General features: G+C 37.4%; 2 protein-coding genes across 4 annotated transcripts; both read right to left on the bottom strand.

The window, feature by feature from the left end:
- Positions 1–10,991: 10,991 nt before the first annotated feature.
- Positions 10,992–22,198, bottom strand: LOC114239636 (delta(24)-sterol reductase). Of its 3 annotated transcripts, none has more exons than XM_028169933.2 (10): positions 22,116–22,198; positions 17,906–18,106; positions 17,246–17,401; positions 16,333–16,557; positions 15,388–15,482; positions 14,637–14,811; positions 14,295–14,438; positions 13,337–13,534; positions 12,237–12,371; positions 10,992–11,253 (listed from the first exon to the last, which is right to left on the bottom strand). In XM_028169933.2, exons 2-10 carry the CDS (start codon positions 18,092–18,094, stop codon positions 11,050–11,052), a joined length of 1,521 nt encoding a protein of 506 aa, XP_028025734.2. In that variant the 5' UTR covers positions 18,095–18,106; positions 22,116–22,198; the 3' UTR covers positions 10,992–11,049. The 3 variants fall into 3 exon arrangements, with proteins under 3 accessions (XP_028025734.2, XP_028025735.2, XP_089595567.1); XM_028169934.2 differs by lacking the exon at positions 22,116–22,198 and adding an exon at positions 20,217–20,351; XM_089739441.1 differs by lacking the exon at positions 22,116–22,198 and adding an exon at positions 20,112–20,251.
- A 2,150-nt stretch (positions 22,199–24,348) lies between these two features.
- Positions 24,349–25,346, bottom strand: LOC114239594 (alpha-crystallin B chain). The gene has a single exon (XM_089739690.1). It carries the CDS (start codon positions 25,095–25,097, stop codon positions 24,681–24,683), a length of 417 nt encoding a protein of 138 aa, XP_089595816.1. The 5' UTR covers positions 25,098–25,346; the 3' UTR covers positions 24,349–24,680.
- Between the last annotated feature and the right edge of the window lie 1,243 nt (positions 25,347–26,589).

The following is a 26,589-nucleotide window of genomic DNA, read 5'->3' as shown; positions in this document are numbered from 1 at the left end:
CCACTGAGTTTCTCGACGGATCTTCTCAGTAGGTAGCGCAGTGATTCTCAACCACTGTTCCGCGGCACTTTTGTGTGCCGCCAAATTTCAAAAGTGTGCCGCCAAATTTTGCGAATATATAATAATGTTAATATTATTAAATTATATCATTTTAAAAGAAAAATATTTTAAACTTGAATATATAATTTAAATCCACAAAAAAAAAATATAGTATATTTTAGTTTATTTCCTAAATTAAAATTTTTTGATAAACTATTTATGCAGTGTGTTGTAGTAAGTAAATAATTTTTATCTCTTTTTTTGTGTGCCGCCAAATTTTTAAATCGTTAAATATGTGCCGCAACAAGAAAAAGGTTGAGAATCACTGCAGTAATGTATACGGTAGATATAACAAAATAACATTCTTGACTTATTTTTGTCTGTCTGTTTGTACCGGCTAATCTCTGGAACGGCTGGACCGATTTTGAGTAGGAGTAACTTAGACTACTTCTTTTTTAGAAAAATTCTAAAATTATTATATAATAAAGTAATATAAAATTTTGTTAAATTCCACGCGGACGAAGTCGCGGGCACAGCTAGTAATAGTAAGTAAAGTGTACGAATTGCTATGTTTTTTTTATTTTATTTTTTTAATCTGTTTTCTCTGTCTTACGATATGTTTCATAAACAGCATCTTTCTTGTTAGCAAGTAATGTTCACTTTTGTTCCGTCCAACTACACAAAATGAAAATAAAATATCGTACGTATATTTTGATTTTCAATGGTTCAAATCGAACTATTAAAATCAAACTATTGAAATTGTACTCGGTTCCATTATATATAAGTATAAATATAAAGAATAAATAAATGACCATTATATATAAATTATGAAAATGGCTAGATAGTCGCAAATCGGATTTTTTAATAATTTTCATGTCCTGATAATACACGCCGAACCGAGCAAAGATGTATTAAAAAGTGACAACTTTTTTTCTATTTCTTTAAAATAAATTAATAATTTTTTTTTTAATAGGTTGAGAATTCATGAAAAGACAAAAGATAAACGAATCCGCATTAAGGTAATTTGTTCAAAAAGCCTTATGCCTCACAATTCGAGATTCGTAGACCACAATGTATGTGAAGATTGGCCACAGTTAACTATTATGTTAACATTACAGGTGACAAGGTTATTGAATTTTAAATTTCTAGATGATTATATTAGAAATCTATTTTTTTTTGTTATAAAATACATATATTCACTTGTATGCAATAAATTCTATTGCTAATCAAAATGCTTGTTTACTTAATTCTCCAAACGAACTTAAGACGTTTAATAATATATATGTAACCTCTATATGATTTAAGAGATAAATCTTAAAAGAGGTTAATATGTTATACATGTGGCGTAAATGGTACTTTGAATATTGAAACATTAATAGAAGGAACATTAGAAATATTAAAAACATTTTTAAATATTGAAATATAAAAAAAAAAACATAAAAACTGGTGAAGCAATAACTTTGAATGTTGTTTCTCTTTATAGAGCAACTCAGTTTGTGCTATAGTTTTACTGGGCTTAACTTTCTTTGATGTGAAAAAAATAAATATAAATAGAATATATATATAAATGCATATACGTTAGTATTACACTGTTTCGCGTTACAAGTATCCCCAATGTAAATGTTTCCACCCCCTTTGAGGAATGAGGATGAAGTCGCAATTGGATTGTGCATGTATCGATTATTTTTATTTAAAAACCGTTCATAATTCCTTCTCGGTATACTCGAATAGGCAGAATTATCGTATTTACCCGTGAAGAAATTGATAAAAAGATGCATTTAGTCAACAATTCCGAAAACAGTCCGTTAGTCCTTTTTTGAGGCCGTTTGAAGTCATAGTTGCGCAAAGGATAAGATACTCGGTATATACTTATCGAGCAATAAAACTATACCGGTGTTCAAATACCGTGGGCAGGTAGCAATTTTTCTAATTAAATACGTTTTTAATATATGCCAACGAATGCCTTCCATGATCAAGGTTCAATTAAAAAACTCATGAATTGTAGTATGCGTAAATACTAAACCATTGAGTCATAAACCTCAAAGTCTCAAGGTAGGTGGTAGAATTCACGTTATGATGTCTATTGACGCCCGCGACTACGTAACACAAGGTAGGGCGTCAACTTTGACTACGCGATAAAAAAATATAATAAATCGAAAATATTCCGCGTGATTAACAATAATATTATGGTAAACGTTCATTGACTGGATATACACACGTAGGAAATACAAAATACTTGCTAATTAGTACGAGTAAGCAACGCGTAATTTGTTAAGGGCAAGATTGCTATGTTTTTTTTTTTTTATTATTTCGCCTTACACTAAGGTGACGTTCTACCATGAATGTTGCTAAGCGTATGTAATTTGTTGGAAGTTTTTGATACTAATTAACATGGCGCGAGTGTAGTTCCAACATGGAAGTAACATCCTCCCGACTCCCCCACTGCAGGCAAGTCGTTCAGAATTAGCCGCGGTAACTCCATTCCCGCCATCGAAATCTTCGGCCAGCCCATTCCGTGGTCGGTCGTCTTTACCACATGATCTACAAGCGAAGTGAATTGTCCCTTCGTAACAAGGCGACACTCTACAAAATTTGCATACGTTTTTTTCATAAAAATAAAAGTATAGTGTTCGCTCAAGCAGCCCGCATGCTCTCTTAAGGTCAACTCTCTCAAGGTCATCCAATCCCGTTTTGCAGGATAGCTGTCGGAGCACCGTGCTACGTGAGAATCGTCGAACTTCACGACTACCTAAACATATAACCGATACGTAAAGCATTTAAAGGAATCGTCAGAACGCTACTTCGACAATGCGGCGCGACACGAAAACCCTCTTATCGTGGCCGCTACTAATTACATATCCGACTCAGGCGACGCGGTTACGCAAAGCCGCTATCGCCCGAAACATGTCTTGTCGGATCCCCCGGATCTACTCTCGGTGCTTTTAGGCTCTTCAAGCACCGGTTACGGCCCTCGTCTAACTTTTAGATTGCGACGAAGAGTTCAATGTGCGACCTACCCACAGACACAACTCACTGAGTTTCCCGCTGGATCATCTCAGTGGGTCACGATTCCGAACCGGTGGTAGATTCTGCAAAGCACTGTTCTTGCTAGGGCTAGTGTTAGTAATTTCTCTGAAGTTGATCCCGTGGGCTCACCTATTCGTCAGCGAGAAGATGGAATAGTAGGTCGAAAAAAATATATACCAGAGGCGCCAAAAAAAATGTACCGGGTTTCATTTCAATTCGTTTAAAAATAATGATGTAGAAATGCAGTGAGAACAAAACTACAATGAACCTTTTCTGCCAGCACAGAAGTAAATACAATTATAACTTATTAAAATAACATAGGCATACAAAAAAATTATTTAAACTACTGCTTAAATATGAATGAGAGCACTATTAATAACGAACAAACACACACACACACACACACACACACTACAACTACTATCCAAGCGCCCGTTTCAATGACCTAAGCGAGCGGTCAATTTTAGCGCATCAATAAAATTTTGATTTTCAAATTTTATCAAAGACTATTCTTTACTAACCTCGTTTATAAACACAATACCGATGACTGTACGCGTTAATAAAGTAAATATTTGGAGGGAAGTAAATAGGTTGAGTCCTAGCTCGAGTCTTCCATCGAATGTTGAAGGGAAAAAAGAGCCGGTAGATATTGCCAACCAGTTTTTAGAACATTTTAAAATCTCATCACCGTTAGATCCATCTACTCGAGCGCATTGTTATGACGTCAGTGGCCCTGAGGTGCGTTTCTCAGCCCGTGACATCGCTGCGGTAATCAAAAATATGGCTAGGGGTAAGTCTCCAGGACATGATAGCCTTAGTATTGAACATGTACAAAACGCGGGTGTTCACCTACCTAGAATTTTGGCTTTATTGTTTAACTTATGTTTAAGTCATTCTTATCTCCCGGCGGAAATGATGAAGACTATAGTCACGCCCATTCCTAAGAACAAAACAGGTGATCTGTCAAACATCAATAACTACAGGCCGATTTCTTTGGCCACAATTGCAGCTAAAATTTTGGATAGCTTACTAAATAGTTGCCTAAATAAACAAGTGCATCTTAATGATAGGCAGTTTGGTTTTAGGAATGGGTTATCGACTGATACTGCGATAATGACACTTAAGAGTACTGTGCAGTATTATACTGGGAGGAAGACACCTGTACACGCATGTTTCCTAGATCTGTCCAGGGCTTTTGATCTTGTTCGATATGATTTACTATGGAATAAGTTAGCTAGGGAAGTAAAGCTGCCGCCTGAATTAATTAAAATTTTTCAGTATTGGTATGGCAATCAAAATAATAGTGTGAGATGGGCCGCTGCGCACTCTGATGCGTACCGTTTAGAATGTGGTGTGAGGCAGGGGGGTCTAACCTCACCTTTGCTATTTAGTATATATATGAATAAGCTCATCGATGAGCTCAGTAGTGCGGGTGTCGGCTGCATGATCGATGGAGTTTCTTTTAACAATATTAGTTATGCAGACGATATGGTATTGCTGAGCCCATCTATGAGTGCACTCAGGAAACTTTAAAAAATTTGTGAGAACTATGCTGAGTCCCACGGGCTGAGGTACAATGCCAAGAAGAGTGAACTGCTAGTGTTCAAAGCGCAGAACAAAACTTACGAGAACGTACCTCCAATCTGGCTAGCGGGCGCAACGCTTACACAAGTCAAACGCTTCAAGTACCTCGGTCACTGGGTAACAGAGGATGGTACGGATGATTGTGATATAGATAGGGAGCGTAGGGCGTTGATAGTAAGATGCAATATGCTGGACCGCAGATTTACTGGTTGCGATAGCTATGTCAAACTTACAATTTTTAAAGCTTATTGCCAGAATTTTTACGCCAGTAATCTGTGGACCACATACACGCGGAGAGCTTACAATGCCCTACGTGTCCAATATAATAATGCGTTTAGGATGATGTTGTCACTGCCGCGCTTTTGTAGTGCATCCACAATGTTTGCGACATCTCGCACCGATGACTTCTTTGCAATAATGCGGAAGAGAAGTGCATCGTTATTGCGTCGAGTTCGTGACAGTGGCAACAGTCTTTTGAGAATCGTATCGAGCAAGATCGAGGGACTGCTGATCAATAGCCTTTGCAGTAGGCACTTGGAAGGAGAAGAAAAAAAAAAGGTATAAACTGTATATAATGATAGTTATGTGTTAGATTTTTTTTTTAAGTTACTAACATAGATTATAAGTAATTATTACTAACAAAATGTTACGGTTTAAAAAAAAAAAAAAAAAACAAATAAAGTGTTAATAATAATAATAATAATAATATTAAAAATATATCAAGAAATAATTCATCGTTGTAATTTATTCTATTTCCTTTAATATTTAATCACATTGTAATATTTTATTATTAATTACAATGTATTATTAAATTTATTTACGTGCAAGAGTGAAGCAAAAATTAAAATGGCTTAAAATAATTTAAGGATGGCGTAAGTTCAAATTAAATTAAAATTGCTAAATTCAGTGACTTTTATTTATATTTGACTCATTATTTTGTTGCATCCCATAAGAAATTGTTAATAAAATTACGAAAACATCGACTTCGAAGGCAAAACATCAATTTAAATAACAAAAGAATTTGACTTAAATTATGTAACTTGTACTTTTGAGTGAACTAAATAATGTTTTGGCGGGGAAGTCTGCGTCACAGATAAGACAAGCACATTCGTTCATTACATTCATTCCCACAGCTGTCAGTTTATGATTGTAATATAAACGGTACCTGTAACATTCACTGAATGCTAAGGTTAAGCTAATAGGTTATCTTCACATTAGTGATAATGTTTTTGAAAATTTAGGTCAGAAATAAAACGGGACCATTTTCGAGACGAAAATGACCGATCGAAACAAGAATCTATTACGAGCCTGCGATGCGCTGCCAGAATTTACGGATCGTCCAGTGCATCATAACCCACGCGCCCCCTAGGCCCGGAATACTCGTAGGAATTATCCGGCATAAGCGCATAGTTCGATACAAATACAACAGCCCGCATTACCCATTGAGCCACGAACACTCGGATCCAATACCGTCTTTACCATAAGGGCACACGGGGCCCGTGCCCAGGGCCCCCATTCTCAGGGGGCCCCGAAAGACCGACAATTTCTCTCACACGTTTATTCTCAAAACATTTTTGTCGGGCACATTACACTTTTTTCACAAATCAGTAGTCAGAAAGTATTTAGAAGGCATATACTATGCCTATAATAGAAGATTTTGCTCAACAGAAATCCCGAAAGAAACCGTTATCGAAATCGTAACCAAAAAACCAGCAGCATTCTAATATCATTAATGACATATTATATCATCCTGTATTTGATTACGTATAATAAATGGTCATACTCAGTAAAAAAATGTTATTATAATTAGTTTTTTTTACTTTCCAAAAGGGCCTCAAATTCTTGTGTGCCCAAGGGCCCCATCCTAGTTTAAGACGTCCCTGCTCGAATCTTAGAGGCTGTTGAAAATTAGAATATGGAAATAAAGCATTGTGTGGTTTACGATAGTTAAATTTTTTCCCAATAAAACAATTGATAACGCACAATGTAATACATCTATCATTAAAATCAGTCATTAGGTCAAGAGCGACAGATAAAGTACGGTTCATAAATTGCTAAATGTTACAATATATCGGGCATTTATAAACATCCTCCGAAAAAATGCTGTTAATCAAATCATATCGCATTAAAGGAGGAATAACAGAGAATTTTCTGGATGGGAAACCTTTATTCACTTGGTGTCACGGAACTTTATTTTCAAAAACAACTTGATAAGACTGCCGTTTCTCCGTTATTCCCTAATTAGTCGTTGTAAAACTCTCCACATAATTTCTATTCCGATTTCAGTATTTGCAATAAATTCAAATAAGGAACCGAATATTAGCAATACACGTATAAAAGTAATTTATATACAAAGCAGTTAATAGTACCTAATATAAGGCAGTTACTGAAAATAAAGTAAGTCTAGAGATAAGAGCTATTTGTTTCCAAATTACAAGAAAAATTTAAACGTAAGCCAAACTAGCATTGATACACCCTGGATCCTGAAACTATCAGGTCAAATAAGTATTATGATAACCACCCAATTGGAATAAAATCAGTTTAGCATAATAAAAACTATCTATCAAATATATTATAGTAACAAAATTGAAATATAATAAATCTTATATTTATCTATTATTATTTTTAGTTGTTTTTTTTTGTATGAATATCCTTTATTTTTGATCTTCGATCGATCTGCGATCTCCAAGGCGTAGTCTGGAAAAGCTTCTCATTCTTGGTCAGGTAAAGGGGAAGCGAGCCAAAGGTAGGGCACCAACGAGACACTATAAGGGGATAGTTGGATGCACCATCCAAGTGGATGGATGGACAGGATGGATAGATAATACTTGCATACGTGTGGTTGCAGTTCTCAGTAATGATGGAACGGCAAAGCAGAAGAAGAAGAATCCTTTATCGGAAAATAAAAAATCTGCTCTAAGGAGTAATAACTTCCCAATTAAAAAAAAATCATCTTAAATCGATTCTGTTGATTAGATGATTGAGACAACGCAAAGATATTATCAGATAAATTACTGTTTACTTAGATCGTGTCAAGCTTAATGAAGAAAACATTATAAAATAAACAGATAACGAATTCTTAGAATTGTTAATGACTACACTTAAATTCTGATAAGCAACAAGATAATTATAATGGTCATCTAATTCAGTATTATTTATTCAGTATTTCGTTACTTCTTCTTCATTATTTAATACTTCACTGGATAGACGCTGAATTTGATATTTGTTTGAGCGCCCCGATGGTTGTAATTCGCTTACTTTTCTCAACTTTCTTACTTCAAATTGGTCATTATGAACAAAAAGGATATTAAGTAGAGGCATCCCCTTAAAACTAGTATCCAAAGAGGGAGATGGTGTCACGAGTGTTTATTTCTACGTGTATCATTTTTTATAGCTAAGATGGATCAACGAGCTCACGGCCCAGCTTGTCTTAAGTGGTCATCAGGGCTTATAGGCATCAGCCATATCAATGCGCCCGCCTTTAAACCTAAATGCATTACTGCTTCGCGGCAGAAATATGCAGGGTGGTGGTACCCATTCGTGCGAGCTCACAATACGCCCAACCATCAGTATGGTATGAGGAAGTGGCTGTAATTCGAAATGACTGGAATTACATAGCTATAATAACTTATTAACATATTAACTATTTAATATTAAACTATTATCGTGGAAAAAATATCAGCAAACGTACAATTAAAAATAAATTAATGGTTTTTAAAAACTTTAGAAATAGACAATAAAGACAAAATGGGATAATGTTTAATTAAAATAGTCATTACTTTGTGTTTTAGGTTATTTTTAAACATTGCAAAGGCTTAGCAAAATTGCTGATAATAAAGAATAGGAGTTAGGGTGTGGAATGAAGCACAGTCAACATTTAAAGCCACATCTTACGGTTTTCCTAATTTTAGGCCGTTATCAAAGCGCTTAAATAACACAACAGCCGTTCCTTTCTTCAGAGTGGAAGATATGACCGGACGTACCAGAATTCTGCTTGTTCGCGGCACGAAGCAGCAAGACTTTCCAGTTTTAAAGGTGGGATAACCCTGATACAATACGGCTGTGACCTCGATCTCGTGTCTCAAGGTCGATGAGTTCCAGTAACCACTTTGAACTAGTTCACCTAGCAATGCAATCCAAAAGTAAAGCGTATCCGGGTGGTGTGCGTCAAGTGGGAATAAAGCAATAGGTACTCCGTTGGCGAAGACTGGTCTGGTCGTTAAAGACCTGTGGCTGAAGTATACAATCATCCAGCTTGGCGGTGAGGAGCTGAGCCGTCTCATTGAGCTTCACAATCCCGCTTGATGAATCTCTGCTACCGGCCGAAGAAGTAGTAGCCATGTTGCCAGGTGCTCTAATTTTTTTTTAATTGCTTAGATGAGTGTACGAGCTCATAGCCCATCTGGTGTTAAGTGCTTACTGGAACCCATAGACATCTACAACGTAAATGCGCCACTTACCTTGAGATAAATGATCTAAGGTTTCAAGTATAGTTACAATGGCTGCCTCGCCCTTCAAACCGAAACGCATTACTGCTTCACGGCAGAAATAGGCATGCTGGTACCCGCGCGGACTGACAAGAGGTCCTACCATCAGTAATTACGCAAATTATAATTTTGCGGGTTTTTATTTTTATTACACGATGTTATTCCTTTACCATGGAAGTCAATCGTGAACATTTGTTCAGTACGTATTTCATTAGAAAAATTGGTACCCGCCTGCGGGATTCGAACACCGTTGCATCGCTCTACACGAATGCAGCGGACGTCTTATCCTTTAGGCCACGACGACTTTCCTGAAAGCGGTCTGCCACGTCTGCCAATTGATCTAGAGACTGCTTAGGTTGGGATACTACTTTTGTATGTGTCGGAAAACTTGATCGGATACCGATGGTCTGGCCAGGTCTTGCAGATGACGCAAAAATTGTGACGGATTCTATCGCTCAGTCCTTTGCCAGCGAGTAACACACCTTCTTTCCATGTTACGCGATTAGGGAGCTAATCAATTCAATCCTGATTCTCTCATACTTTTTGGTTGTCAAATACCTTGTTCTTTCACAGTGAAAAGGTCAAAAAAATGAGCTCTTCAGTAATAACGTAAATTCCGTCTTTCTGGAATGTTAATAGCTTCTTACACGGCTTATTCGAGGTTTATTGCTGTCATTTGCTGAATGTTATTGCAAACGTCAAGAATGACCTTTAGCAGTTGAATTACGTAGGGCGGTTTGTTATTTTCAATGTATGAAAATAGTGAATATGTTATTTAAGTTAATTTTTTATTTAAAATGTGCGTACTGGAGAAACTGTGTTCTGTTTAGATTATACTGAAAGTTGGAGTAACACAGAGGCTCCCAAAATTTGCTGTTTTGGGTGTATCAGTGAAAAGGTCGCGGGTAGGTATTTTTTTTGCATGCACGCCATATTTGAAATTCATCAACATAATGTCCAGATACAGTAATGTCAAGAAATGCATATTTTAGGTCTGTTTACTGTTTTAAATGATGTCAGATAGTACCTATTTGCAGATCTTTGTTTCAGACTAGTTGAATTATTTGATTGATCGGAGTTGTCACTGTTAAGTTTATGTGTAAAGTTTAACAATGTATTTATTAACGATACATTAATATATCGACGCTTGAAAGGCAAACGTGACTAAGCGACAATAACTGCTTTGTACATAAATGATAGGCAATAACCATATTCGATACGCAAAAAAAATATATTTCTAGGTCTATTAAAATAATTTCTTCAATCTAAGTTGAAATATTTAATATTGAAATTGTTTAACTTGAGAAAATCTTAGGTTATTTGAGTCGTCTATTATCAAAGGTGGCAATCTGTGCATTTGGACAAAAAAATGTTATTGATATGTCAATACAGATTGATTTAAATATAATCGTCTCCTTCAAAGAATACGGTTCAAAACCTGCATTAAATAAAGGTTAATACTTAATTTAATATATAACTTTTATTTATCTAAGATGTCATTCAGAAGAGTTTTGTGACTGCCAATGGAATACAAAGTCAATAATTCGTTTTTCTGATTTACCAATAATTGTCCAAAAGTCACATTGCCGGCTTTGATAATAGTAGACTCATTTATTATTTAAAATTTATTTATATCAACATGATAATGGAAGGAAAATTGTATAATAACATACATTGAAATATATATATAAGTAGTTAGCAGCTACATACGTTCTCAGTACCGCTGCCAGATGCGTGAGAGAAAGAGACGCCAGACAGACTGACGCCGTAACGCGTTACGTAACGAAGTGGTTTAACCTCCCTTAAGAAGTTATCACTTCAAAAAACAAACATGGACACAAATGAAACAACAGATACAGTGTTATATTTAATAATTAATTTATTTATGAATAACAAAAAAAATTCAATTATTTTATTTCCTAACATTTCTGTTGACTTTATCATAGATCTCGGGGAAGGCTTCCTTGCAATTAGGCAGCGAAGCCCGCACTCTGTCGTAAAGTTTATGGTCGAACATTTGTCTGAATTCCTCCCTCGTTGTGTAGGTATCGGCATATAACATTTGGAAGCCTTGGTTCTGGATCACGAAGCTCTCTACGCGACGCGTCGATGCAATCTAAAAGTTTGAAGTTCGTATAACTTTCTGTACTTATAGTCATAATCTACTGTGATTAAAATAAGTTTTCAATCATCTGCGTATTTTTAGTGTAATTTAAGTTTTGTTTTGACATCTTCACTTTTGATGACTACGCGACAAAATTAAATATATCGGAGACAGTCATTAGTTTGGTAGCTAAACGCAACGCAACACAATTTCAAAAAGATCGCGGCGCGATTGCGATACTGTATCGTCGGAACTCGGCTAACTTCGTGCTACGACAGAGCCTAGCCGATGGAGGCGCGTAGACGCCATTACAGACTTACCAACCAGCCTTCTTGTAGAGCGGAGCCTTCGTCCTAAGAACTGTCATTCGTTTTCGTTTGCTAACGTCAAGAGAAAATTTCTAGCTTATTTTAAGACAACAAACGTAATTGGCGTACTCAATATTTCTCTTAGCTCGATGACCTTATTTGCCCCTACGATGTCTGACGATGGTGTTAATAATAATTTGTGGCTTCTCAGACATATTATATATAAAGTACATACTGTGTTCGTTACTGTTCGTAGTGTGTTCGTTGGTTCAAGATGGGTGACGGCATATACGTTGCTGATGTTTATGGGCTCGGGCCACCACTTAACAACAGGTGGGCTGTAAGCTCATCCACCCATTTAAGTAATAAAAATTAATAAAAATGTGCGTTGAAGCATTATATTGTAATAATTGGCCATTAACATTTTAAAACAATTAACCGAACTGATGCTTTGATGATCCTGGATATTTTTCAATTCATGATTCACGCACGATTGGGTACGACCATTCTGCCTATTTCTCCAATATCCTATTCCTCTATGGGATACATGGAGATCGTCATACATCATTGTCTATGGGCTCTGTTAGCCACTTAAGACCAGGTAAGTAGGTCTGAGACGAACATGTAGTAAATTTTTTTTTTATTTATTTTTTTATATTCATCTTTCAATTTAGTATCTTGTCTTACTGTTTCAAATCCTTTGGCTTTTGGAACGCCATACACTCCGATATCGACAAACATCTGTGATTCCTCGCCAGGTTTTATCTTCAGCTGTCCAGGGTTGTTGAATATTTTGAAAGGACACAACCATATAGGGTATACCTGAAAAAATAACTCTCAATGGATTCCTTTCGATTTTTTTTTGTATATGAAATAATATATTTAAGTAGACAAAAAGTTTTACTTTGCTATATATTATGTCTCGTACATAAATAAATAATATTTCGTGCTACTAAAATGCTGTAAAATCAAACCCGAACAGAGTTGATTGTATAAATTAAATTAGCAAAATTTAATTGAATTTTTTTTATCAAATCTTTTGTGCATATCTGTGTAGATCAAGCTCAAACACAAAATATGAGTCACAAAATAAATATCACTCATCTCTAATACAATAATCGACCTCTTTTGAGTCTGCACGGGTAGGTACCTACCACCACTCTGTCTATTTCTGCCATAAAGCAGTAATGCATTTCGGTTTGAAGGGTGGAGCAGCCGTTGTAATTACTGTAAAAACTGAGACCTTAGACCTCACGTCTCAAAGTGGGTGGCGGCATTTACGTTGTATGGGCTATGGGCTTCAGTAACCACTTCACATTAGATGGGCGGTGAGCTCGTCCCTCACGTAAGCAATAACAAAATAATATAAAAAAAACACAGAAAACTTTCCTAAATGTCTAGCAACAACTATACCTAGTTTTATTACACTCAGATGAATGATTCAACACGTTGATTGCGGGACCATTGTTGTAAGACTTTCAGCCAGTGCGTTTGAGGTCTTATCGAGGCAAGATCGGACTTCTTTGCAGTGCGTATGAGGTATGATAAGCCTCACAAAGGACCGTTTTTTAATATGACTCATGCCCATAAAAATCTGGACATAGTCGCCTCCCGTTTGGAGCCAAAGAACACGGATATGACTGCCGCATCAGAGGACTATCGCGCACTGCGTATTACGCATTTAACGTATTAAAAACATATAGAGAACACACAAACAAAGAAAATTAAAATCGAAAATTCAGTTCAATTGTACTTTTATTAATTAGATCCGTCGTAAAACTATTTACCTCGAATTCGTCGTGAAAGAACGCAATCGCTTTCTCCAAGAGCTCAATTGGTATTAGCATGTCTTGTATCACGTGAGCCTTGTTGTACAACTTGGTGACGGCTTCAGGCTGCGTCAACTTCAATAAGGAGACCTCCGGAGGCATCAACCAGCCGAACAAGTAGCGGAAAATAAAGTTGTTCCCAAAAGAAATTATGTCCTGGTGGCAAAATTACATTTATAAGTCACTTTACCTTTTGGTTCTTTTTAATACGCTTTTATTAACTTCAGACGTATGTATGTGTATGTTTGTAACGGAATCTTTGAACATGATTTTGACTCCCTTCAAAACGTCGGATTAACTCGAAATTTGGTACACTTATTAAGGACCGATGACAATTCAATATTAAAAAAAATATTGAGAAAATTGAAATTCAACTAAAGAATGAAAAATAAATAATAGTTTAAAAAAACCATAACAAAATACGCTTTTATAGAAAATCCAACAAAAAAATACGCAGTTATAAATATTTTATAAACAGATATGAGTAGAAGGGTTATTTTGATAATATCCTGAAAAACACCCCATGCTTTTTTTACAGTAAAATCATTTTTTCTTACACTATTTTTAATTCAAATTTATTTTCTATTTTTTTGTTGGATTTTCTATAAAAGCTTATTTTGTTAGTTCTTTTAAACTATTATTTATTTATTATTTACTGTCTTTGCAGGCCGAAAAGCACGACCCGGCTAATGGTAAGTGATTAGCGTGGCTTATGGACATATACAATGCCAGGGGCACAGCAAAATGCCTGCCTATACTGAGATTTCTAATGTAAATTCTTGATTCCACATCATCGCCGACAAGTACTTAAATAACTGAAATAGGCGTTTATTTCAAACCATTAGTTCCGACGGAGCAGCGGCCCGTCCAATGGCTAGTTAACCATATAAATAATAATTAAAAAATTTGTTCTTACTTGCAATTCCCAGAACAGACTTCTAGTGTGACGATGGTAGTAATCTCTAAGAGGTATATACTCTATCGCGGTGCGCTTTCTTTTTAAATGCTTCTCCACTTGTTTGAAGAACCATTCCGCGTGCCACACCCCTATCGGGTTGAGCTACAGGAAATAGGAAATAGTTTTTATATAGTTTCATAGCCAGTCTAAAGAGATCCCCACAATAGACAATGAGTAATATCCGAGTCTGGAGTCGATACAGTATATTTTGTTAATATCACTTGGCTTGATCACGTACCAATTTAATTTGAAATACACCTTTAGTCTCTTCCAAATCTGAAAGTAGATGACAAACCTCACCTTTCCATCTCTGCCGACTTCATCCACCATGTCTCCTAACATGAGCACGCCCGTGTCTCTAGTGTAAAGCAAGGCCTCAACGAATTGGTGAGGGTTCGGCTTCAAAGATTCTTGACTGAACCGCTTTGCTAGGTCGGAAAGATTGTTGAAAGGGTAATAATGTATGCGGACATACCTGTGAACAATGACGCGTAAATTTATCATATTATATTGTTACGCCGGTAAGAGTAATCACCATCTGTCATCGAATAGCAGAAACTAATATCAAAACAACTAGTAAAACCGAGAACGCTCGAGAAGTGCAACACCATCTATTATTAAATAGCGGAAACATATCGAAACTACTCGGACCTATCAGGAATGTTGTCGGTAATTGTAGAGATTTCGTCGTGTCGACTATAGAAGTGTTGCAGAGATGACACGAAAGCAGTTAGTTATCGGATCTACTCGAAGCGAAGCTGAAGAAGCGAATTACGAATTGTAAGGTGTTCTGTAAGTATTCTAAGTGTTAAATAGAGTTTGAATTTGTACTTCGGTGGAAGTTTTATTTATCTCAAACCCCAGCGCGTAACAATATTCAGAAGATATTTGAAAAAATTATGCTGAAATTATAATCAATGTAATACAATGAAAATTCAACCTTATTTCTCAGTATGGACAGTAACAGTCACGTTGATATCTATAGTCACTTAACTATAAGCACCTTTAACAGAACATTTAACACCATAGAACAGGTAGAAGAGGAACTTACCTCTTAGCCGGAATAACATTGATCACAACTGAAGTCAGAAATCCAAGTGTGCCATAAGACCACGGAACAGCGTAAAATAGATCGGCGTTTTCGTCCTAAAATAGAAATAAGTATATGCCTTAGTTAGGATTATTTTTGAGCATATACTTCCAAGCTTTTTTTTTATTGCCCTTGTAGACAGACGAGCATATGGCTCACCTGATGGTGTGGTTACCGTCGCCCATGGACTTCAGCAATGCTAGGGGCAGAGCCAAGCCGCTGTGTGTTAAATGGATAGGTACCGAAAAATCACATCATGAAGGCTCCATCCGGTTTGAAACATGAAGTCAAATTCTCAATTGTATTGCATAAAGACGTATGGAGCGTGACTTCATCCACTTAACTCTAGGACCACAGTACTACACTAAGTAATTCAGTTTGTATTCATTGCGCATTCAAACAATGCGAGTATTCCATCAGTAAGTATCTACAGTTGGTGCGGATGTGCCGCTTTGTCGAAGTGGCGGCACGACACGAGAGCCCTCTCATCGTGGCCGCCGGTAACTACATTCCTGATCCTGCGGACAGAATGGAAAGCAGTCGACGTCGCCCCAAACACGTCATTTTGGATCCTCCCGATCCACTAACGGTGCTTTTAGGTACCTCAAGCACCGGTCATCGTTCTCGTCGAACCCGTTGCTTGCGACGAAGGGCTCGACGAGTAAACTAACCCACAGACACAGCCCACTGAGTTTCTCGCTGGATCTTCTCAGTGGGTCGCGTTTCCGATCCGGTGGTAGATTCTGCGAAGCACGGCTCTTGCTAGGGTTCGTGTTAGCAACGTCGTCAGGTTTGAGTCCCGTGAGCTCACCTACTAGTTTAGGTTACGCTGAAATAGCCTTTCGATGCTATCAGCTTAGGCCTACCTAAAAAAAAGCGGGCATGAGGCTGTCGTCTCGAACAAACCTTACTACAGTTAACGACAGAGCCGTCGGCGAGAACCAGCTCGTACTCCAGGCACACATGCTGAAAAAGCCCGTGGACGTGTGATGTTGTCTCCACGCCGGTTCCCATCACCAGGCCGCCGACTGTGAGTTGGTCTAACTCTGGAACAACGGGCAGCGCCAAGCCTAGCGGCGCCAATGTGCGGGACAGCTGACCCATCGTCACTAGAGGCTCGCAACGGACTGTCTGGAAATATAAAACAAAATGATGTATATTAATATCCTCCTCCTTCAGTCGATCACTCATTGCTCAGCATCGTGATGCGCCCGCCTAGGACCTTTTTTTGTAATTTGTAGCCACTTATGTCGGTCAGTGGCACAGTGAAGTGCGTGGCTCAGTCTCATGTCCAGAATCTGGACTCCAGATAAGCTCGGTCAGTTTTCATTTATAAATCTATACAGACTAAATATTTTTTTTGCTTAGGTGGTTGGACGAGTTCACGGCCTACCTGGTTAAGTGGTTACCGGAGCCACCCACCTTGAGATATGAGTTCTAAGGTCTCAGTATAGTTACAACGGCTGCACCACCCTTCAAACCAAAACGCATTACTGCTTCACGGCAGAAATAGGCAGAGTGGTGATGCCTACCCGTGGTAACTCACAAGAGGTCCTACCACCAGTAAAAATAATATCGTAGACATGGTAAATATTAATAAACAAAAGAACCTACTTCAGAGTTACATCGTTTACGGATGAGACCAAATAGAACGGCTTCGAAGTCATAAAAATCAAACATGATTTAAAATTGTACAGCTCATATATCCAGCTATAAAAAATATTAGTTAATAACATTCTATTGATTTTGTCACTATTAAATTTTTGGGTTGGTTCAAAGTCGTGTGAATAAAAAGCCTACCAATAAAAGAAACGCTCACCATATTCTCTTTGTCTACCTCCAAGACATCGACTAGATTAATTTGTATGTTGGTAAATGTCCTCTTGTACATGCTGTGTCGAAAAGACATTGTTTGCCACGTTGGCCGGGCTGTGCAGAGATGAGTCGACTTGTCGCCGGATAACCATTCTTTTATCTGTAATTACCATAGTTAAAGTTATATAAAAGCAACAACATTTATTGCCACTTAATTTCATAAGAATGTATGATAAATCTAAATTTAAAAAGCCGGTTGGTGAAAAAATTTTTGTTCTAGTCGTCGTGACCTAAAGGATAAGACCTAAAGGATAAGATAATTTTGTCATATCGAGAGATGCCACTATGCCGATGTCCGAATTCTGCCACCATGTATCAGTAATTTTAGAGAAATACATACCTAACATGTAGGTAGTCACGAAAGACAGCTGTGATGAAATATTAACATCGTACTATAAGAATTAGACCTACATATAAATTGGCGTTGTAGGTCGTAGTTACTGTTCGTGATACGTGTACCCAATTGAGCTTGGTACTCTCTATATATTTCTGCAGTAAAACAATAATGTATTTCTGATTGAGGGTTATTGACTACAATAGCCACTTCGACCTCATATACCAAGTTCCACAGCGTTTTTTAATTAAGCATTTTAAAAAACCTCACCTGTCTTTGAACCTCTTTGACTTTATCATCATGCATCTTTGGAGCACTATTCATCTTGAACACAACATAGTTCCTGATTATCGACCATAACTTCCATGCCGCTGACATAGGCAACAGGGCCAATATTACTATCACCCATCGATATTCCACTACGAGGTACTCCAAAAACGTTTCTGTTTCTATGGCCATTTTATCTTTTATCTAAAAATAAAGATAATCTGATTACGCTGCCAAATGAGAGAATTGTTTTGCAATGACAATGAACTTTCAACTGTTTCTCAAGTTGGTGAATCTACGCCTACCTACGTAATTACACAATAAAGGAACATCTACCTTACTCAAACGATTTCAAATAAAACGGTCTTGTGAAAAACGGTAAATTTAAAATGAATCGTGTTGATTAGATGATAAGGTTAATCGCATACATGATCAAACAACTCTTTGATATAAATAAATCAATTAGCTGATTAATGTATTGACAGCTCAACAGATCGAAATTTGTAGTTGCTAAACCAAATATAATCTATGTGAGACTAGTTAGATTGTTAAATGGACATAGCATAACGACTGGTTCGATTTTATGCGCATTCCAACAATTAAACGTATGCAATTGTAAAAAGGACACAACTCGATTGAGTTTTGTGAATACGTCTGGCCTATCCCGTCAGACTGTATCGATGACGGCAATAAAACAAACGGCCTTCAGCACTGACACCGGTAATAGGTGAAGTGGGAAACAAAAGACAGAAATATTGAAAATTTCTTAGTGTTTTCCTCAGATTTCGGATCGTAGACTTTATCATACTACTTTTAAGGTTTAATTTCGAGCTCATTATTTTCAATTTATTATTTCAAACATTTCGAACACTTTATGGTTTAGGTAGTTTTTTTTTTTTGGTCAGGAGGAAATCGCCGGACTCCCACCCTCCACTGGGAATGGAAGGCGGAGTCGAACCGACTAAAACCTCCTAAGGTGCTTTTTCCCTCTCTACCTATTAGCTGGTAGCCTAAGGCTGCGATTCCGGCCCGGTAGTAGATTCATCGCGAAGCAACCGCTCTTGAGTTGTTAGGTCTGCTTTGGAGGCGCTCGGCAGCTGTTAGCAAATCCCACCACTCCTGGCTGAGCCTTTGCTCGCCTACCTGTCCTAGTGAAACTGAAAAGGCCTCAAGGCCACCAGTAATCCTTCAATCATAAAAAAACTAAGAGGCTTCCGTTTACGCCCGGACGGGTAGGTGAGGTCACGGGCTCAACCTGAGAGAATTTACTAACGCTAGCCCTAACTAGAGCAGCGCTTCGCAGAATCTACCACAGAATCGGATTCGCGGCCCACTGAGAAGATCCGGTGAGAAACTCAATGAATGGGCTTGCTTTTCGTCGCCGATTAGACGGTAGTACCGTAAAGGCAGTTTAATTATAACTAGTGGTCCCGCAGTAGTCGAAATTCGACTATCATTAATTGGAATTGTAAGTTTGTACACTATTATGATTGTATTTTATACTTCTATAATCACAAATTTCGCCAAGACTACACTATAAACAATATTTAATCTCAATTTGACAACAGACGTCAAGAACAAAAGTTTGACAATAAATAGTAGGTATGCATGCGTGTGTGCGTCAAATACATGGTATGTAGTGTGTGTAATGTTTTCTTTATTGATTTAATGTATCTTTTATGCATTATTTAAAAAATATATTAGCATTGTGCACTTCTTCTCTATTTTCTCTATAAGTGTGGAAAATTTCATACTCCTCCGTCCGCGCAATTTTCGTAAAAAGGGATACAAAGTTTTTACTTCACGTATTAATATATAGATGATATCTGTTCTTAACTTCGTGATACCTATGGTATCACGGTATTACGAACAGAACTTTTCCCACATTTACCTAATGATTACATACACAATATTATTAGTAGTATTTAGTCAGTATTTAATCATTTATTACAAATTATCAGTTAAATATCACAGGTGCAATGACATTGTCTTATCAGTTTTACATAACAGGTGTATACGGTAATCACGTTTTGTTAGAGGATTAAATTTAAATTAAATTTGTTTTTTTTTTCTTTAACTACTTATTCAAATAATAAATGACAATTTTCACGATTACGTAATTTTTTTTCGACTCATGGTTCATATGATTACAAGCAGTAACAGATACTTGTCCATATATAGGCATCACATAGCGGAAACCGTTACTCACCTTGAGAAAAGGAAATATTTAATTGCATTAGTGGCTAGTCCTAACCTACTAACCGGATTTTAAATGGTAAAGATCAGAAAAAAGATTCGATAGAAAATAATTTACCAACTGCGTCTGCTATACGCGACAATCGATGAACCGCCACGGCCGATATCAAACCACAATACTGCACACGCATTAGCTTAACACACTATCAATATACCAGATGACCTGATACAGTGACCTGAGAACAGTTTTTTCGGAATCAAATAATAATTCAGTTGAAAAGCAATGCAAACTAGAATGACTAACATGCAAACATACATATGTATGTTGTTTGTAAAGACGTGTGTGTACAGACACAATTGGAGCAAACAGAGATGCGATTACGCTTGTTAAAATAAATTGAACTAGAAAGGACGTTACCTACGCCTCGTGTGAAGTTTTGAAATTGAAACGCGATAATCCATATATACGTAACAGGCTTTATTATCATAGAACCTTTTTCCAATATAAATTCTAAAGTCATGTTTCAAAGTCGATGCTGACGAAATGTTTCTGTGAATTACTTAGTTTGTCCGACTACCTATCCACAGTAGTTAGTAGGCAGCGGCTTGGCTCTGCCCCTGGCATTGCTGAAGTCCATGGGTGACGGTAATTACTTTCCATCAGGTGGGCCGTATACTCGTCTGCCTACAAGGGCAATAAAAAAAATAGTTAGTAGTAAGAAATAATTTGCTTTGCATCATAAGACAAAGCTGTGGCGGGGGTAAAACTACGGACTCTCCGCGGACTAAACTACTGTATATGTAGAATGGTTTCAAATTATTTGAAGAAAGCTGGGGAAAGATGAGGAAATGAAATGTTACATGTGGCAGTTAATGTAGGTTAAAGTGGGTTAAAGTAAAAAGCGTGCGTAAAATTTATAGCAGGCAAGACAACAGTGTAAAGAGAATAGGTCAAAGGTCCACTGAGCTTCTTGCCGGATTTTCTCGGTGGGTCACGACTCCGATTTTGCGAAGCACTGCTCTTGTTAGGGCTGGTGTTGGCAAATTCTCTGAGGTTAAGCCCGTAACCTCCCCGTCTGCCCAAAGCAGGAATAGCTTAGGCTACCATAAAATAGATAAGAAAGAGAGAAAAATTGTTTTATGAAAAAAGTTGATAGAATGATTTTTCTAAGTTTACATATCGACTTAATAGCGTTTACATAGCTTTTGATTATTATAGTCCATAAAAAGACTGAAGAAGGTCAAAAGGGACATTATCTCTTTCCATAAAAATCAATTGATATATATTTTTATAGCTCACATGGTTGAGCGATCTCACGGTCCACCTGGTGTTAAGTGCTCACCAGAGTCCAAAGAAACTACAGCTTGAATGTCGCCGATCTTCTTGAGAAATTAAGTCGAAGTCTCAATAGGAACTCTGTAGATAACATTTCTCCGACCCTTGAAAGTGGGACGCGTGACTGCTCCGCGGTAGAAATAGGTAGGACGTTGGTACCGTGCTCACATTATCCTAGCACCGGTGAAAAAAGCGAAAAGCGAACTTAACTTAACTTAAGGTGGTAGGACCTCTTGTAAGTCCGCGCGGGTAGGTACCACCACCCTGCCTATTTCTGTCGTGAAGCAGTAATGCGTTTCGGTTTGAAGAGTGAGGCAGCCGTTGTAACTATACTTGAGACCTTAGAACTTATATCTCAAGGTGGGTGGCGCATTTACGTTGTAGATGTCTATAGGCTCCAGTAACCACTTAACACCAGGTGGGTTGTGAGCTCGTCCACCCATCTAAACAATAAAATATAATAATAATAATAACAAAAGACGGAATCACTATTCACTATTCACATGAAGCTGTTACGTTCTTCAAGAAAATTTGAATAATCTATTTCGAGATACAGCTTAATATATCTCTGATAAATGCTGATATTAACGAGCACATAGTATTCTTACAACCACTACATATAATTAATTACAAGAACTGTTAAGGTATATGGTGCAGTCACAATTTAATTACTAAACTCACTGTAGAGTAAAAATCCGGAATCAGCCCGCAATACTATATTTCTTACAACGTGTTTATCACTCCATTGCTGCCGGCAAACTGTAAATTAAACTTACATTACAAAAATCACTTTATTCCTCGTATTCAATAATCGACCTTAAACAAAAGTTGTAAGTATTATATTATTTATCGCACAGATTCTTCGTCGGATTCAAACGCACGTTCTTATGTAGAGGCAATAAGGTTGAATTTAATTTTGTTGATTCAACAATTTTCAAATCAAAATTCAGATAGTCGTCAAAACCTATTATCATAATAATATCTTAATACTAAATGACGTGTCTATTGTTAAGCATTTTCGTTGCAAATTTTTCATTAAAGATAAAACCTTGATCGATATTAATCTAATGTAAACAAACTACCTTACTTTGCAATTACTAAAAATGATTACTAATTGCATTAATTGTTCTAGAAGAGGAGCTCACGGCCTACATTTTTTAATGCCCTTGTAGACAGACGAGCATACGGCTCAACTGATGGTGAGTGGTTACCGTCGCCCATGGACTTCAGTAATGCCAGGGGCAGAGCCAAGCCGCTGCCTACCGTTAAGTACTCTTCACAAGCCTCGTTTGAAGAAGGACATGTCATAGCGCTCGGGGAACACCGTGGAGGGGAGCTCATTCCAAAGCCGGATGGTACGTGGCAAAAAAGATCTCTGGAACCGCACTGTGGATGAGCACAGTGGCTCCAGGTAGTAAGGATGAAGTCTACTCCGGTGGCGGGCGGTGCGATGGTAAAAACGAGATCATAGAATCATCTCAAACAATTCATGCTACATGATGTTAAGTTATTAATAGAGCTCATATACACCACAACGTAAATGCCGCCATGTAGGCACGATGTCGTGTGAAAAGAAAAATAAATTTCTGACTGCATTTACGTAGACGGAACATTACAAAATTATCACGGTTCCGGTATAGACCATAATCAGCAGACGCGCGAAGTCTACAGTCTGTCGACGCGGGGGAAGGGGTCTTGCCGGTCTTCGCTTTAGATTGTGTCAAAAAGGTAACATGACGAAGACAATCAAATTGTAAATATTTATACAGAGTATGTGATTATTTCACTCAGATCTGTGTTACGATAAGATAGTTTTCAGAAAACCTATTAAGTAAAATTCAATATGTGTATACTGTTAGTCCACAGACGGCCTACTGCTGGGCTTGGGCCAATCCCGAGCCTCGCCAAAAGGAACGATTCTGCGCTACATGCATCTACTAAAGGGTTTTACGTCATTACGGATCCTCCCGATTCATTAACTGTGCTTTTAGGTACCTCAAGCACCGGTCACCGTCCTCGTCGAACCCTCACGATGAAGGGCTCGACGAGTGAATTAACTCATAGACACAGCCCACTGAGTTTCTCACAGGATCTTCTCAGTGGGTCGCGTTTCTGATTCGGTGGTAGATTCTGCGAAGCACTGCTCTTGCTAGGGCCAGTGTTAGCAACACACCCGGTTTGAGCCCCGTGAGCTCACCTACACGTCTAGAAGAAGCTGAAAGCTTAAGCTTAGCTCTCAAGGCTATCAGCATAGGTAGAAAAAAAGGGGGGTTCGCATGACCCAGGTCGTCGGTCCACCTTATGGAAGGCTTACCCACGCTATGACCGACGATACTCAGTCACCACTCGAGAACTTTTTGGCGTCAGTGGCCATCTGTTCGACAAACAATTTGCCCTGCCCCAGGGGTATTTCCCCTAAAACCAAAAATTAAACTTTTACTACATAGGTACATCGCGTTTTCCTCGTTTTTAATAGAATCAACATCAGAACACCCTAATTGAGATCAAAGTGTTACTTCACGCCTGGATTAAGGATTTGCTCTAGTAAGCAGTGTGCTTAGTACGAGCTTTTTAACGTTCTCGATAGAGTAAAAGTTAACTCAAATTTGTATGGAGTCCCAGTCCAGTCCATCCAGTCATCTCGTTTTTGTCATCGCGCCGCCCGACACCGGAGCAGAATTCACCCATACTGGATACCTGGAAACACTACATTCATCCGTTCCCAGAGCACTTTTCTACCACGTACCATTCGGCTTTGTAATGAACTCCTACGATGATTCCCAAGCGCTATGACTTGATCTTCAACTAGACTTACGGAGAGTACTCGGCAGTGAGCAGACACTTGGCTCTGCTGCCTATGGTATCGATGACTAATTAATTATACTAAGGCAATGAAAAAAGTAAAACGCGTCAATATTGTCTTATAATACCTTTAATGTTCCAAGATCGGTAACAAGTAAAAAAAGTGATTTCACAAGGATTATTATTCGTTATTAAAACTACTTTTTATGTGAATGTTTTATGTTAACTCAACTAATTGTTATTCGTCGATATAATTCGTTAAGTACTAACCAAACTAACTACAGAACTGGGTTCTGACAAAAAAAAACTGTAAATTATTCAAAACGTCAGTATGTATGTAACAATAAAAGAATGCAAGATTAAACCGGAAAAGTATTTTTATTTGTGTCTACGAATCGTGGAAAACCAAGAAAATATTCATTATTAAATTTCCTTTTTTTTCATTCATAATTTCGAATTTGGCTTCTTTGAGTCCTCGTATGCCACAGGTATCGCAGTATCTTTCAAAACAGCCGTTTCTTTTGGCACCACTATTTTCAACACACCATCAGCCGATAGCGTTGATGTGATTTTGTTGGGCTGACTTCCCTGAGGCAACTTATATTTTCTCACAAAGTGTCGAGATATGAATCCCTGTTCGTCTTTCTTTTCTTCGTGTTTCGCTTCAATCACAATAAAATCATCGGCGACCTTTACCTGAATTTGTTCAGCGGTGAAATCTTTGACCAGTAAATTGATCTCGAATCTGTCTTTTTGTGTTTTCACAATATTTCCGTCGTGCCATGGAAGGTTCTCGAGCCAATCGACAGAACGAAGTACAAATTCGTCCCCAAAGTTTGATGGTTTACTTAATTGAAGCATTATTGGTAATGGTGTGTTCTAGAGCTGCCGCCACTATTGACAGAGAAGGTAGAATACTTTATCGCACCTCAATCGATAAGTAACTGTTGTAGGTACTTAATAATATTTGTTTGCTGTCTTTGAGTTTTTATAAGTCTTTAACAGATGGCGTTGTATACCATTTTTTAATTATATTTTTTTAAGCTAGGGAAGTATCATTATGTATGTGGCAAAATCTTTATGAAATGGTATTAACTTAACCCATAGTTCAGTGACTTAACCTCATTACCTACATACAAGCACCAGCACATGATTTACATTAGCATTACAAAAAAAAACATTCAAATTGTCTTTTGTATGACACGTTCTCTCATTGTCTATGGTTTAGTAATAATAACAATTACCGTAAAACGGGGTGATTGGGGATTGAGAGGTGAATGGGGAAAAAACCAGGAAAATCTTTCAACGTTGATTATTAGTTTTATATTCCTTGCAAAATCTTCCATTTTTTGTAGTATAATATTAGAATGTTGAAAGGTCACAAAGCAACTCTGAATATGCATTACCTGCTAACTTTCAAAAAATCGCATTTCAAATTAACTTCTTGGGGTGTTCATTTTTTTAGTGCTAGAAACTTTGCTCTTTTATTTCTTAACAATAGAAGACGACTGTGATTTATAACGTTATTTAGTGTTTGGGCTTTCATATATATTAAAGGGTCTAAAGGTAAAAAGTCTCAGTTGTTATTGGTTTTAATGTGTCTGTGGGTTAATTTACCTCGTTGAGCCCTTCGTCGCAAGCGACGGGTTCGACGAGAACAATGACCGGTGAGGTGAAGTGGGACGTCTCAGGTATAAATAACTACCAAAGAAGGGGTCAATTAGGATGAAAATACGTTGAATGGGGACGACTTAAGTATAAATATGTATAGGTTTGTAGGGTTGTCTATGTAGTTACAACAATCTTTTTTAAGTGTGTTGGTAAGAATTTGGTTTATTCATGATGTTTGTCTAAAACTTTTATTTAATTATTAATGTAATGTTTTTTCTTTGTTTGGCAAATATTTATATTATCAGTTACGTATTGTTTTCTATTTTTAGATATACCTCGCGTGTACGTATCAAAGAGTGCAAAACTTTATATGAGATAATATGATCCTTTAATATTAAAAACAGCAATAGAAGCCTATGAAATTGGGAATAAGTCTTTAGTTGAAAACTTGTCTTACAACTACAATCTGGGTAGAAAGTAGGCATGGTCGTTGCGCAACGTAAATGGTTATTGAAACTATCTTTAGACAAAATAGCGGTTAGCTAGTTTCGCCGTACTGCAATAACCTGCTAACATCTACTACCTCAATCACATCACCGATCACGAACACAAATCACACAACGTTCAGCAATATTCGTTTAACTTCGTACCGCTCGTTCGGCAGCTATCGCGACACGCAGCGCAAACATCGGTTCGATCGAAATAGACAATCATCATTTTGTCTCTTTCACGCACACGACTG

The sequence above is a fragment of the Bombyx mandarina genome, chromosome A1 (assembly GCF_030267445.1).
Source record: "Bombyx mandarina strain Sakado chromosome A1, ASM3026744v2".
Taxonomy (NCBI): domain Eukaryota; kingdom Metazoa; phylum Arthropoda; class Insecta; order Lepidoptera; family Bombycidae; genus Bombyx; species Bombyx mandarina.
The sequence above is the reverse complement of the archived record's forward strand: the minus strand, read 5'-3'. Positions and strand labels throughout refer to the sequence as shown.

Coding starts and splice junctions, on each gene's coding strand:
- LOC114239636 (XM_028169933.2), bottom strand. CDS start 18,094: ATGGCCATAGAAACAGAAACGTTTTTGGAGTACCTCGTAGTGGAATAT. Junction 17,402..17,905: donor TCAAAGAGGTTCAAAGACAG/GTGAGGTTTTTT, acceptor TGGTAATTACAG/ATAAAAGAATGGTTATCCGG. Junction 14,439..14,636: donor AAGTCGGCAGAGATGGAAAG/GTGAGGTTTGTC, acceptor TATTTCCTGTAG/CTCAACCCGATAGGGGTGTG.
- LOC114239594 (XM_089739690.1), bottom strand. CDS start 25,097: ATGCTTCAATTAAGTAAACCATCAAACTTTGGGGACGAATTTGTACTT.